The sequence below is a fragment of the Microchirus variegatus genome (assembly GCF_963457635.1).
Source record: "Microchirus variegatus genome assembly, chromosome: 16".
Lineage (NCBI taxonomy): Eukaryota > Metazoa > Chordata > Actinopteri > Pleuronectiformes > Soleidae > Microchirus > Microchirus variegatus.
This window is the reverse complement of record NC_139817.1, coordinates 17,640,649-17,655,129: the sequence shown is the minus strand read 5'-3', so window position 1 is coordinate 17,655,129 and position 14,481 is coordinate 17,640,649. Positions and strand designations below refer to the sequence as shown.

Sequence of the window (14,481 nt, the reverse complement as noted above, 5' to 3'; positions counted from 1 at the left end):
TACCTGCTGATGTGGAGGGTGCTGAACTTAACTTCATGCATTCTTGATATTCCAAGACATGCTTACTTGGGCTGTCAAAATTGCTAAAAAATGATGTTCGAATATTCCCTCTAAAAAAACACACACATTCAAATATATTCGCATGGTATTTGCATAGTGCATCTGGGGGCTTTGAATCAGCCAGACTGTCAGGTGATGACAGCATGACGTCAATAACAGGACAAACTAATACAACGAGACATAATCAATCAATCAATCTTTATTTGTATAGCCAACAGTTTACAAAACATAGTTTGTCTCACGGGGCTTCACAGGGTTGGTCACATCCTCTGTCCTTAGACCTTCGACCAGGGTAAGGAAAAACTACCAGTAGATGTTGTTTATTTAAGGTTAAACATATTTCACAACATATTACCTGCACAAAAATAAGTAAATGAACTAACGACCAAGACCGTAGACCTCACTCTCTCTCTCTCGCTCTCTCTCCCGCCCCTCACGCTCTCTGCTCACACAGGTTTAACAAACAAACAAATGCTGAGTGCTGATCAAAAGGTCCCGACTCTTGTCCCAAACATAACAGGCTTCGTTCAGTAATTGAAACAAATATATAAACATTAATGAAACGTTTACATGCAGAGCGCTCACTCGCAAAGCAGACAGCAGCGCCGTGGGTGCGTGGATGCTGTGCAATCAAATACACCGGTATGGCGGTATATTAAAAATTCATATCATAACGAAGAAAAAAAAAAAGGTATTCGGTGTGAACCGGTTTACCGCCCAGCCCTATTTTAAATGTTACCAGCATTGCATGGCTTGCTTTAAGATTCACTGGTCGATTACTTAATTAGGATTTAACTGACAATAACACATAATAGTCATAATTAAAAATTTCCTCTCAACTTTTCACTTTTTTTTTTTCTTTTTTTTACAAAAACACAGTGGGCTACTATTGGGCTTAGCAGGTTTTATGGGGGAAACCCTGAACCACTATTTAGCAAAAAGCTAGGGTAAACTGATTAAATCAGCCTGTCAATATGTAGACCAGGCTCTTATGGGATGTCCTTATGGGGTAAAATGTGTTCCAATAATATTTGTATATGTACAGAGTGTGATCCACAAGTATTTCTTGATTTGAATGTGTATTTTGATATCCACAAATAAAAAAATCTAATTTGTAACTTGTAAATTGGTTTTTACAATTATAGATGTGTATTTGTAAATAATGACATTTGTAAAACTGAAAATTGCGTATGTGAATTTTGATTCCAAATTTGTGGATTACCAGTGCTTGGCACTGCGCTACTCGCTAGTGTGCCCCTCATCTGGTGCAGACAGACAGGCCTTTTTTCTGCACACTGCTCCTGCGTTTTGCGCCGCTCCTGCGCCACACGCTTCTCCATCTCCAATCGGGCTCTCCGTATCGAACGCAGCCTTTTTTCTGCACACTGCTCCTGCGTTGTGCGCCGCTTCTGCGTCACACGCTTCTCCATCTCCAATCGGGCTCTCCGTATCGAACGCAGCCTGGATCATTTCTCTAAATGCAGCTTTATCTTTACATCCAAATAATGATCTTTATGACGAGGATCGAGTACAGTTGCGATGAAGTGCAGGGGATCTGAGTAGATCTTAGTGAAACATGTTCAGACTCTTTTCATTGCTTTCACTCCGTGGTCTCAACCTCTTTGTGAAGAAGACAATTTAGTGCTGCAATTATGGGAGTATCAGATGATCTGATCTCTTAGCTGCTCAAAGAGAGATAATGTTCTCTGGTGTGAAGTGAATGTTGCAGGGCGTTCATAATCTGCGCTGTATGCAGCCAAGCCTTTTCAGCATTTAATAGGTGAACGGTTCCAATAATAGATCTTATTAGAACTGTTTGATTGGTGTTCTGAGACTTCTAATAAAAAATAATTAGAATAAATATACACGTATATATCCGATCCCTGATCGGAATTGGACGTTACATCCCAATCAAGGATCGGATATATACATGTGTATATTTATTCTCATTATTTTTTATCAGAAGTCTTGGAACACCAATCAAACGGTTCCAATTTATATATCCGATCCCTGATCGAGATGTGATGTCTGTTTCTGAAGTCTGAAACCACGTGATCAGCCACAATTTCCGATCATGTCGGGACATCGGGGCAGTACAACTGCGTAGTTGTCTTGAAGTCAAACTGAGCCTGTGTTTATTACCTTTAATCTTTGAGGAATGTAAGACGAGAGCTTTAGCAAACGATGTATCGTCATCACTCCCTAAGTGTGCCCTTTACTTTCTCTCTGCAGTTGTTCGGAGGGTGCTGTACATTACACTGTGGCTGAAGTGGTGAGGTTTGTTGAAGAGAGAATTAAGGCGGAGGATATCAAAGAGTCTCGTTCACTCAGAGGGCCATATTTAGCTCGACTTGAATTAATGCATCGACTGAGAGAAAGAGGCTGTCTAGAGGAAAGTCTGCTAGGTAAAACACTTGCTTGTACACACACTGCAAAGTTAGTCTTACTCCAGGTGTAGGGCTGAATAATTCATCCTTTTGAAATACAAGTAAAAACACACATATGCAACATTGCAATTCTATTGATTGTTCTTTGCCAATTAACATGTAATAAATAAATGTTGGAAGGAAATTATATCTTAAACTTGTCGTAGAGTATAGCAGTTAATATTTTTGTCTTTTGGTAATGGTGCTTGTTTTAAAACTATAACACAGTAAAAATTAATCTGAAGCTTTGCTCACAAAGTTACATTGCAAATCAAGTTGTATTTCAGTATTTTACCTAAATTGTTCAAAATTGAAATCCCAATTATTTTAGACATACTCCTCAGCAAAGAAAGGTAGCTACTTCCTGTCCTGAAACGGGTCAGAACCCCGCCATTCACGATAATGAGAGCAGATGAGAATTGTAAACGTGCGACCATATACAGTACTGTGAAAAATTATTTGCCCTGTCTTGAGTTCTTATTTTTTTAAAGTGTTTGTAAGACTTTAATGTTTCCGATTATCAAACAAATGTAAACATTAGACAAAGATAAGCCAAGTAAATACACAATGCATTGTTCAAGTGATGATTTTATTTATTAAGGGGAAAAAAATAATTTGGCCTGATTACTGCCAGACCTATTGAATCAAGAGATCACTTAAATAAAACCTGTTAGACAAAGTGAAGTTGGCCAAAAGATCCCAAAAAAGGAAGACCTCATGCCGCTATCTAAAGAAATTCAGGAACAAATGAGAAACAAAGTAATTGACATCTGTTGGTCTGGAAAAGGTTACACAGACTTTTCTTAAGCTTTGGGACTCCAGTGAACCATGTGAGGGCCATTATTCAGAAATGGAGAAAACATGGTACGGTGGGGAACCTTCCCATGAGTGGCCAGCCTACAAGAATTACCCTAAGAGTGCAGCGACGACTCATGGGAGAGGGCACAAAAGAACCCAGAACAGCATCAAAAGAACTGCAGGCCTCACTTACCTCAGTTAAGGTCAGTGTTCATGACTCAACCATAAGAAAGAGACTGGGCAAAAAATGGCATGCATGGCAGAGTTCCAAGGTGAAAACCATTGCTAACCAAAACGAACATAAAGGCTCGTCTCACTTGTGCCAAAACTCATCTTGATGATCCCTGAAGTCTTTTGACGAAAAAAAAGTTGAACTTTTTGGAAAGTGTGCATCCCATTACGTCTGGCATAAAAGAGACACAGCATTTCATTAAAAGAACATCATGCCAACAGTCAAACCTGTTTGTGGTAGTGTGATGGTCAGGGGCTGCTTTGCTGCTCCAGGACATGGACGACTTGCTGTGATTGATGGAACCATGAATTCTGCTCTCTAACAAAAAATCCTGGAAGAGAATTAGTTTGTATGCTTTGTGTAAACTGAAAGCGCACTTGGGTTCTGCAGCAGGACAATGATCCAAAACACGCCAGTAAGTCCACCTCTGAATGGCTTAAGAAAACAAAATGAAGGTTTTGGAGTGGCCTAGTCAAAGTCTGGACTTTAATCCTATTGAGATGCCTTAAAAAGGTGGTTCATGCTCAGAAACCCTCCAATATGGCTGAATTAAAACAATTCTGCAAGTGCAAGTGGGCCAAAATTCCTCCACAGTGATATGAAAGACTCATTGCCAGTTATCCCAAACACTTAATTGCAGTTGTTGCTGCCAACGGTGGTACAATCAGTTGTTAGGTTTAGGGGGCAATAACTTATTCACATAGGACCATGTAGGTTTGGATAGTTTATTTTGACTTTATAAATAAAATCATCACTTAAATTGTTTTAACCTGGGTTATCTTTGTCTACTATTTAAATGTGTTTGTGTGACAAACATGCAGAAAAATAAGAAATCATGAAGGGGGCAAATACCATTTCACAGCCCTGTAGAGACAGAAATTATGTGTAAATGAGATGAATAACTTAAGGTTATTGTCTGTTTAATATAACAAGGTATATAGCTATTCTATGTGAAAGGTAACCTTAATTGACTTCTGCTGTGATCTAGTGCTATATAGAAAATAAAATTAAATACAATTAACTTGACCTCCAAGGCAGGAAGTCAAATATTGTTACAAAATTAAATGTGTTATTTTCAGAATAAAAGCCCCTGTTTTATGATTTGTTTAGCTGATTGTTATGTTTGTCACATTTTTATTTTGTAATCATTTGGGTCACAACTCTACTAAAACAAGTTTCAGATGTTTTGTTTAATTGCACAGCCCTAACTATTCGTGTATTGGATCCAGGTGATCCTTTAGAGCTAATGGAACAGTTCTTTGGGAAGTTTGGAGACAAACCCTGCTGCATCACGGACCTTATGATTTACCTACACCTGCTTTCTCCTGATCAGCATGTCCAGGTGAGAGGTGGTTTCCTGTAGTGTTGCTGAACTTAGATGTTTGAAGAGGCTAGTTGTAAGAAAATGAAATGTTTTAAAAAAAAAAAATTTTTTTAATCACTTTGTAGTTTATTAATCGTCTGAGTGAAGCAGTTCCTCTCAGTGAGCAGGGAGAGAAGGGCTTTGCTTTCCCAGAGGATACCAAAACACTGCAGAGGCATCTGTGCGTTTGTCAGCTGAGTCGAGCCCTCGGGCTGCAGCACAGTCTTGATGTGGATGGGAAACTGAAGCTCATCACAGAGCTGAAGGCTCATTATCATCATGGGCTCAAGTTTGGTGAGTGCTTATACACTGCTCATTTATTCACTAGTAAGTAATTTCAAAACAATATCGCGAGGAACCCTTATACCCCCCGAAAATTGACATATCCACTTTACCGGCGTCTATGGTAGAATAAAACGTGCAGCCGCTCTCCCGGCGTCATTAGTAGAAATGCGGCAATGCTTTTCAGGCGTCAATGGGTTAATCAGTATAATAAATTATCTCTAATTTCTCTTGCTCACTCCTCCATCACTGATGCCCATCTCATTCCACTGTTACATCCTCAGTCCTTAAATTAGTATTACTAACTGGAAATTACTGGTTGTAACCAGAGTTTGTGTGTTGGTGTTCACTGCTTGCATAGGAAGTCACCACTGCATAATACTCTGTTCAGCTGTTCTGTTTTGTTCTTGTAGCAGATTTTCTGTGATCACTGTAATGATGGAATGGTAATGGATGTAAACTAGCATTCTTGCCATAATTTGGGATGTTTGTTTTGGGTTTACTACTTATATTCATAAAAATGCTGTTTTGATCAAATAAACTTGTAAACCAACATACAAAAAAGGGTAACATCGACTGCTAACAAGGATGCAGTCGATGCAAATTGTTTTGCACAGGCCAAGTTGGAAACATCCATGATATCATGCAGGGCTCAAAACTAACTTTTACATTGGTTGCACTGGTGTGCCAAAATTTAAAAAAGTTAGCTGGATCTTACTCGTGCAGCAGAATTGCAAAATGCCCATTTTTTTTCCTTATATAGGTTCAGACTTTTGTAAATGATTATGAATGTAGGGCTGAGTGATATACCGATATTACGGATTATACCGGTATATTTTTGAAAGCAATATGTAGTTGAAACAATATCGACATGCCCGTATATTATATATTATTTTTATGTTGCCTTGCAAACGCTGTTTTATAAGGCTGAGTGCTTCTCTGAGCCGACAAGCTGAGTTCGCGGTCGGGCATTGTTGGTAGGTGCACAGTATGTTTTCCTTTTTTTTTGTCCTTTGCCAATCACACCGCTGATCGTACTTTTTATCGTATATCGCCATTAAAGCAAAAACAATATAGAGATATGAGTTTTGGTCCATATCGCCCAGTCCTAAGATGATGTGTGTGTATACAGAAATTTGCATACACAATAAATGATCAGCAGGGAAAATCCTGGCTGTTTTGTAGTGGTTATATGGTGTATATAGGGTGGCATGTAAACACATTTAACAAAAGATGGGATGGTCTAGTAATGTTGGGTGCACCAGTGCAACCAGAGGAGGAAAAAAAGTAATTTTTTGACCATATTAGTGGTACTCTAGAGCCCCATTATGTGTAATAAAATATTAGCACTGATTTTATCATTGTCAATCTCTGGTAAAGAGTGAAGGCCTGAGTTTTTGTTTACTTCTGTTAACAGGGAATGACGCTCTGAAGACAGAGCTGCAGTTTTCTGATATGTATTGTCTCATGGCAGCTCATGTATACATTGACTTGTGGACAGAGACTGGTGAGTATTTCCCTCTCTCAGATTCCGCTCTTTGCTCATTTTGTGTAATGATGTCTCAAAAAAAAAGCTGTTGTGTGTGCTGCAGGGGATGAGAATATGGTGTGGCAGAGTTTGAGTGTCCTCCAGGAGGGTTTGTCTCACAGTCCCTCCAACGCTCAGTTCAAACTGCTGCTTCTACTCCTCTACTGTCGCCTGGGGGCCTTTGAGCCTGTAGTGGACCTTTACTCCAGCTTGGATGCCAAGCATGTACAACATGACACCATAGGGTGAGTATATAAGAAACACACCTTCAATCACAGCATTTTGGAGTGGGACAAAGATTAGTCTGCTTGGAGAATGTGACCTGGAATTACCTTAAGGCCTGTACATACTAGGGATGGGAATTTCACACATTTTTAGAGTCGATTGTCGATGTCCACGTGTCGAATTTTTTGTCTACTTTTTTTTTTTTTGCGGTGCGCAATGCGGGGGTGTAAACTATTCTACACTGTACTACTTCATTTTAGGCTTAAAAACATGGCTGTAATGTCAAATTTTTGACCATCAGAACAGCGATAATAAAAAATGAGGGGCAAAAAAAGGAAAAAAAACGGACTCCGCTGGAATGCGTGTCGCCACTCGCCAGACGGCTCAGGTTTTTGTGGTGACTCGGTGAGATGCCGTCTTCATTTGTGTATCGCTTGTGTCATGTCCCCCACCCCCGTCCTAAACTTAAGCGCAACCTCGTTCGCACTGCACGCACACACACGCTTGGAGGTGCACAGCCACTCGAGAGAACGAGTCTGTGCGCACCATCATGTGAGAGCGCAGGGAGCCTGGACAGCATGATCACCTTTTCGTGCACAGCTTCTTTAACCTCCAAGGTCGTGAACTTTACGCGTTTTTGACACTTCGACTTTTTTCACTTTTCATTTTTTTGTCGAGGTGCACACGTGTCGATTGTCGATCGATTTGTCGACAAGAAAGTCCCATCCCTAGTACATACTCTGCAAGAATGCAGAAATGTGTTCTCTCTCCCAGGACTGCGAGAAAAGAATGATGTCATTATATTATTGCCACCCTCGTTTGGGAGTTCTTGCAGCTTGTTCTTGACTACTGCGTGATTGGCCAGATGTTTGAAGTGGTCGTGGTTATGATGTCATTAGGTATGCAGCGATCCACTTTTTTTCACTTCCGATGCAATCCTATACCTGAATTTGGATATCTACTGATACTATTCCAGTATGGATGCTCCGTTTGGTTTAATATTGTTATCACCATTGTTGATTGTATATAAGGCTACATCATAATAATGAGTTTATTATGATGTATAATTAAATTATACAGGCAAGTATGATATGTATGACTTTTACAACGTTCACAGCGACTTTACAGACCCCTGGAGATTTTTTATTTTTTTATTATTCTGCTGCACGAGTAAGATCCAGCTAACTTTATTTACTGTGGGCGGAGAGAAACACACACACACGCTGTGAGTGCAGAGCAGCACAGACACACACATAAACAGTCACAGTTTTTCTTTTAAATAAAAATTTGTCCGGCCAAATTCATGTGACAGCGGACAAAAGCCGGCATATACCGGCTAATACCGGTTTGGTGGTGTGTGATATATGCCGCTGTCAGTACTGTTCTCCTCGGCGAGCAGGCGATTGAAAACGGTGACGGCTGGGATTACGGCGGCTGTAGAGGATGTTGGGGAGCTGATTTTCCTGGTTAACTCCTGGTCAATATTAATTCTTGGCAGCATTAATCCGTGTCTCATTGAGACACGCCTCAGAAATCCATTCCACTTTTTGCAGCCAGCCAGTAGAGCTGTCAGGGAATCACTTGGGGAGACATTTCAGCAGACATTAAAGCACAGACCGATCGGATCGGAAATATCTACAGTTGTATTGGAAATTTCCGATCCGTCAATTACGTCTGTATCATAACCCGATACTGGATCGGATCGGCCCCATCTGTCATTCTGAATATGTCATTCCCTTTGATGACTTCCTCGGAGTTATGCACTTGAGTTTCTCGTGAAGTATGAAAATGTTCTGGCCAGAACTATCTTTGTTCTTGTTCTTGCCACCTAAAGAAAAAGGCCAAATGTATATGTTCTTGAGTATGTACAGGCCTTTAAAGGGAATTTTGGTACCCTTCATCTTGGGCTCAAAATCTAGTATGACAGTCGGCGTATCTTCAGTTTGGGCTCTGACAAAAATATGGGGCAGTTTTTGTATTTAGTCAATATTCTCTTGGCTCAGTAGGGTTTGGAATAGGGCTGGGTAAAGTGTGAATATTATTATCATGACATCAGACAAAAATATGTATTACATATTTGTAATAGCTGTGGCTTAGTGGTTAGGGCTTCGAGCTCGAGACCGGAAGGTAGCCGGTTCAATCCCCGACCAGTCCGCAGCTGAAGTGCTGTTGAGCAAGGCACCTAACCCCCTCACTGCTCCCCGAGCGCCGCTCACTGGCATGGCAGCTCACTGCGCTGGGTTACATGTTCTACACCTCACTGTGTGCTGTGTGTGTTCACTAACTCACTGCAGAATTGAATTTCCCCTTGTGGGACTTAAAGGGTTCTTAATCTTAATCTTAATCTAATCTAATTTTGGATATCGTCCTAGTTGTAAAGGCTGTTGCATTGATAATAATCATATTTATTATATTTAATAAATCGATGAAATACACAAAATATTATTTTGATTAAAAAATACATGTAATCATCAAAATTATGTTTCAAAATAAGTTACTTAATACCTTGTTTGATTTTAAGCCTAATTATTTGTGAAAGCTAGGGGTGTCACGATTCTCAAAATCCTTGATTCAATAAAAAAATTGAATTGAAGGTCATGATTCAATTCAATTCTGGATCCTTTTTTTCTCCAATTTGGTGCAGATGACATAATTTAGATAGTCTTAGTCCAGGACAGGGATGCCGGAGTGAAACTGGACAGGGGGCCAGATTGTTTTCAAGTGAGACCTCAGGGGGCCGGAATACACTTTCGGACTGAAAAGGCCAAACACTGACTCAACAAATCGATATGTAGGTGATTTGAAATTATTCATGAAGGCCCACACATCAAAAAGACATTGTATTGGCACCAAAATATCCTCACAATGAGGCCTAGAATTACATACATTACAATTACAGCCTAAAGCAAGAGACCCTCTAAAAACGCCACATTTTCCTATCCATGCAAGTAGCCTACATTTATAAATTAAGAATGCAACAAAATGGACTAGGTGCCAACAAAACACATTTACTTTAAAGGTGAAGTAAGTAGTTTATAGTGCCATCTAGAGGAGAGGCTGAAATTTACAACAAAGAACTGCTGCTCTGCTCACCCCCTCCCTTCCCTGAGCGCTACGGTATCCGCAGCTGGTCAAATGTCGTCCTCGTTGTCTTTCTCCGTGTCAGCAGATGAGGTTCGTGAGGCGAGGGAGTGGGCGAGCTACTGCGGCCGTAGCAGACGAAGCGGAGAGAGTGGAGGCGGGACTTCCGCTCCAAGTAAAGAGACGCTTGATTTGTTCTCTCACGTTTGTCCTTACAGGCTCCGGTAGAAACATGGCGTCTCGCTGCTAACAGTGGCTATGCAACCGCGGCCCGTGACCATGTTATTTTACATGACTTTTTGAAACACTACGAAAATGAAACAAAAACTATTATACAGCGACTAGACAATGCAGGAGCACATAATATGTATAAAAAAGTGGATTTTGGGTTATATAAACCCATAAATACTACATTTACTATTGTCCCTTTAAATAACACAAGTGTAAAATGTTAACAATTGTTGCACATTAAAACACGCCAATGCATAATTAGGTCAATTAAAAGATGACAAGTCTGCCATCAGCACTACCAGCACAGCTGCAGCTGAAGATTCCACTGAAAATTAAATATATATGTAATTTCTGGACTATTGAGCACACCTGAATATAAGCCGAACACTAAAACCACTGAAGCCGTCTTCTTCAGCGCAGGACCCGAACAACCCCAGAATGACTCCATCAGTCACAGTCTCTCCCTCGCCGTCGCTCCCACCACCACCCTCGTCCTGAGGTGAATCTGTGCGTGTGCTGTTTTCTTCATCACGGAGCTGTCCAGTCCCCCCGAAACCCACCTGTGATCGCAGACTTTTCCACACTGCCCCACGCTTTGGGATCCACCGGCAGACCCGAGCAAAAGCCGTTCCTTGCATGTGGCCAGACCCAGTGAATGACTTCTCGCCGCTGATCATCCAAGCCGTGTGAAAAAAATTGCCGTTTAAAGTCCGGAAATTATGGTAGCCTATATATTTTAAATTAGATGAAATTTAAAAAAAATATTTTCCCCTTATCACCCCACAGGCCAGATGGGACGTACAGTCAGGCCGTGTCCCTGATCTAGGATCCTTGGTTTTATGACATGTTAAGTTAAGTTTTTTTAAATTCCCATTTTGATTTTTTAGATAGTGTCCATCATTTGTTTGCAATGTACCACACTAAGGCCTTTGTCAATTTTGTGACACTTATGAATGTGACAATAACCAGTCAATTGGAAATTAACTGTAAAAAGAAGAGTCATGTCACTCTGTGTGGCTCTGAAAGCCCAACAATTTGTGACCAGCCATGGCAAAAACCGGTCACAAGTCTACCGAGGGCCATTTTGAGTTATTTGCAGATTCTGGAAGTGTGATTTCTAAGCTTTCCAACAATGTCTAACACATACAAATCGGATAATATTTGAAGAAGATATGGTCATTTGAATGTAGACATTCCTACATAACTAAAAAATTATAATTGGTCGACACGCTCTGGCTCGACCAAAATTGTGATTGGTTGACAAATTTTTTATTTTTTATTAATATGTTGAATTTCATCAGGTGGAAAGTACCAAGTGCTAATTGGGGTGTTTTAGAGCACCCATGTTTCACAGGTAACAGCCTGTCTTCAGAGAACACCCCTTGTTTCCACTATTTTGGTTTAGTCCAGCCCAGTGGGTTGTTGTTGCTCCGTGGCTCATGAGCGACAGACGGATTAGCGTTGCCATTAATTAGACATGAATTTTGAGCTTTTCATTTGAGGCTTCAGTCAGTCCTGTCACATCCATGTCAAAGGCATCAGCAGTGTGGCAGCAGTTTTCAAAAGTAAATGACAGTAAAGAAGTGGAATGCAAACTGCAAGCAACAGTTTGCTTTTCACAGCTCTACTACAAACATGGCATATCTAAGATTGCTCTGTCCGTTTTCAGTATGAACATATCAGAATTATTCGCATATTTCAATGTTTTAGTCCAATAATAGTTGATTGGTTTTATAACTGCAGGCGCACCTTCTCACAACATCCCGCGGTCTATTTTTGTCTCAGCCGCGAAGCTGCGCTCCTATGTTCAGTCTGGCTCTGTATTCCTCAACAGTTATTGTGCTGATATTACTAGTTTACATAGTACATTATTTTCAGATATCACAGGCTATGGTATTGCACAGATGAACGTAATGCAAAACTCTGTCAGAGCCGTCAGACTCTGTTGAACTCCAGCCGCGGCTGCGGGTCTTTTCAAATTAAGAGCCGCACCCTCATCATTATTATATTGTAGGAGTCTTACCCTGTCTGGGCTGTTTTGCATGCTTTATGCCAAAGTTCTAAAGATATTTCCTCCTGCAGATACATTTTCCATGCAATAAATTTTAAACTCTGAAGATTCTTTCAGCAAATCATAATATTCAGAGATGATGCCCTTTCCAAAAAGATTTTTTGTGAAGATTTTCTCCAGTAATGTTAGTGGGGTGTAAAACATATAATGGGTTTGATTCCTTAGCAAAATTAAAGACATTTAAAGAAATGTTTGAGAGGGATTTTATATTTTCTAATGAACTCCTCAAAGGTTTAAAGGTGCATTGTGTAACAATGTGGCCAAAAACGGTTACTACACTCAAAATCAAAACACTGCTGCGAGTCGTATCCGCCTCCCACTCCACCCCTCCCTTCCAGAGTCGAGGTTGCCAGAGCGGTTGACATGTAACTCCGTCAGCAACAAGCGAGGAGCGAGCATTTTATCATAAATGTGTGGTTCTAAGACACACAATTCTGTTCTCTCGGTAAAGATCAAGATGTATAATAAATTATGGTAACATTAGCTGTTGACTAGGGATGGATATATCAGATGGAATAACTTTATGCATGATATTTGACAGGACTGTCCTTCATTTTTGCCTCCCCTTTTACAATGTTATATAGCAGGGCTGCCAACTTCTGACAAAACGTTAGAGTGAGACATCGTGGCATGCGGGGAAAATTACCACCACACACCCAATATATTTATTTATGTTAATATTTTATGCATCACAAGCTTATTAATGCTTTATACAATAATAAGGTAAATAATATTGACACTGTCTGGAATCAATCCTACAACCTTCCTGACACAAGTCGGCCTATTTAACCACTCGGCTACCGCTATTATTCTCTCTTCACGTGTCAGAAGAAGACTTTTAAGTAACATTAGAAAGAGACTAAAAGATGCATCTGTTTCATCTGAACTGTCGCTGCAGCCCACACCGAGCAGAACCAGCCGCAGCCGCTGACAGAACAGAACTCCCGATGGTCGGTGCTGCGGGGGTTCCGTGGGCAGGTTCTGCCCGGCGCCACAACCCCGCCATACCGAAGCGGCCGGGAGCGGCTGCCATACCCTTCGATGCGTCATTACGGCAGCCCCAAAACCGAGCGAACAGTTCAAAACACAGAACACGACAGTCGAGCTATGATGCTAACTTAGTTAGCCAAGCTGAACTTACCTTTCTAGGAGAAGAGCCCATTCTGCATCCGTTTTGAAATTCCTCTCAGCTTTAAACTCTCTTCACCGTTCAAAAGCATGTCCTATATAGACCCTGCTTTGCCGCAAACTTTATCTTGGTGTTTTTGACATTCATACCGAGGTCTTTTAGGTTTCCTTTAGTTTCAGTTCAATTGTAGCTACTGGGATTGAAATTGCTGCTCAACCGCTGAGACTCTGATGACTGCTATGATTGGTAGACGGTGGTAGATGGCGCGTCATGCCAAAACATAATTTCAAAACATAAACAAACTTTCTGGTGCCGAAAATATTTTTTTTAATCCAAATTTTTTTTACTAGTTTTGTTTGTTTTGTTTTGTTGGCAGTATGTTATATGAACATTATTCCTGGTCCTCTGTGACATATTAGGAGGATTTTATGGCCAGTTGCTCTAAATTTATTACATAATGCACCAATATTATTGTTTTGCTTCTTTTTATGCGTACTATAAAAATACTTTGTACTTTACTTGTATTATTTTTCACAAGATACGTTCGATACTTAAGCACATTTGTGAGCTACTTTAAGACTTTTACTCAAGTAATTTTCTTATGGATTACTTTTAACTTTTATCAAAGTGTGCATTTGCATTTACAGTTCAGGTATTTGTATTTTTGTTCGAGTGCTTTATACAACTCTGAGCTTTACACGACAGTTTTACCATTCACACATCTTTCATAACTATTCACATTCTTGTGTCTTGGTCAATGACACATTGATTAGCAGAGTCAGGCATTAAACCCACAGCCTTCCAGTTGAAACATAACTCCACTTTTTTTCTTTTCTTTTTTTGTTGAGTACATTTTATATCAGAAAATTACTTGATACTTAAGTATGGTAAATGTCAAATACTTTAAGACTTTTACTTTAGTAGTATTATAAAATGTGACTTCAACTTCTACAAAAGTTTTTTTCTGGGAAGATACTTTTACTTTTACTCAAGTATCCCTTGAAAGTACTTAATACATGACTGGTTATCGCTTTAATGCCAGTTGAATTTCAAGG

The 14,481-nt window shown here is 40.1% G+C and overlaps 1 protein-coding gene across 1 annotated transcript in view; it reads left to right on the top strand.

Moving 5' to 3' along the window:
* The window catches only part of naa25 (N-alpha-acetyltransferase 25, NatB auxiliary subunit), a 52,606-nt gene that overhangs the window by 29,557 nt on the left and 8,568 nt on the right, over positions 1 to 14,481 (top strand). The window contains exons 10-14 of the mRNA XM_083902451.1: positions 2,293 to 2,465; positions 4,746 to 4,858; positions 4,966 to 5,173; positions 6,579 to 6,668; positions 6,754 to 6,934. Coding sequence (XP_083758577.1) covers positions 2,293 to 2,465; positions 4,746 to 4,858; positions 4,966 to 5,173; positions 6,579 to 6,668; positions 6,754 to 6,934 — 765 coding nt within the window. The remainder of the gene's footprint in view (positions 1 to 2,292; positions 2,466 to 4,745; positions 4,859 to 4,965; positions 5,174 to 6,578; positions 6,669 to 6,753; positions 6,935 to 14,481) is intronic.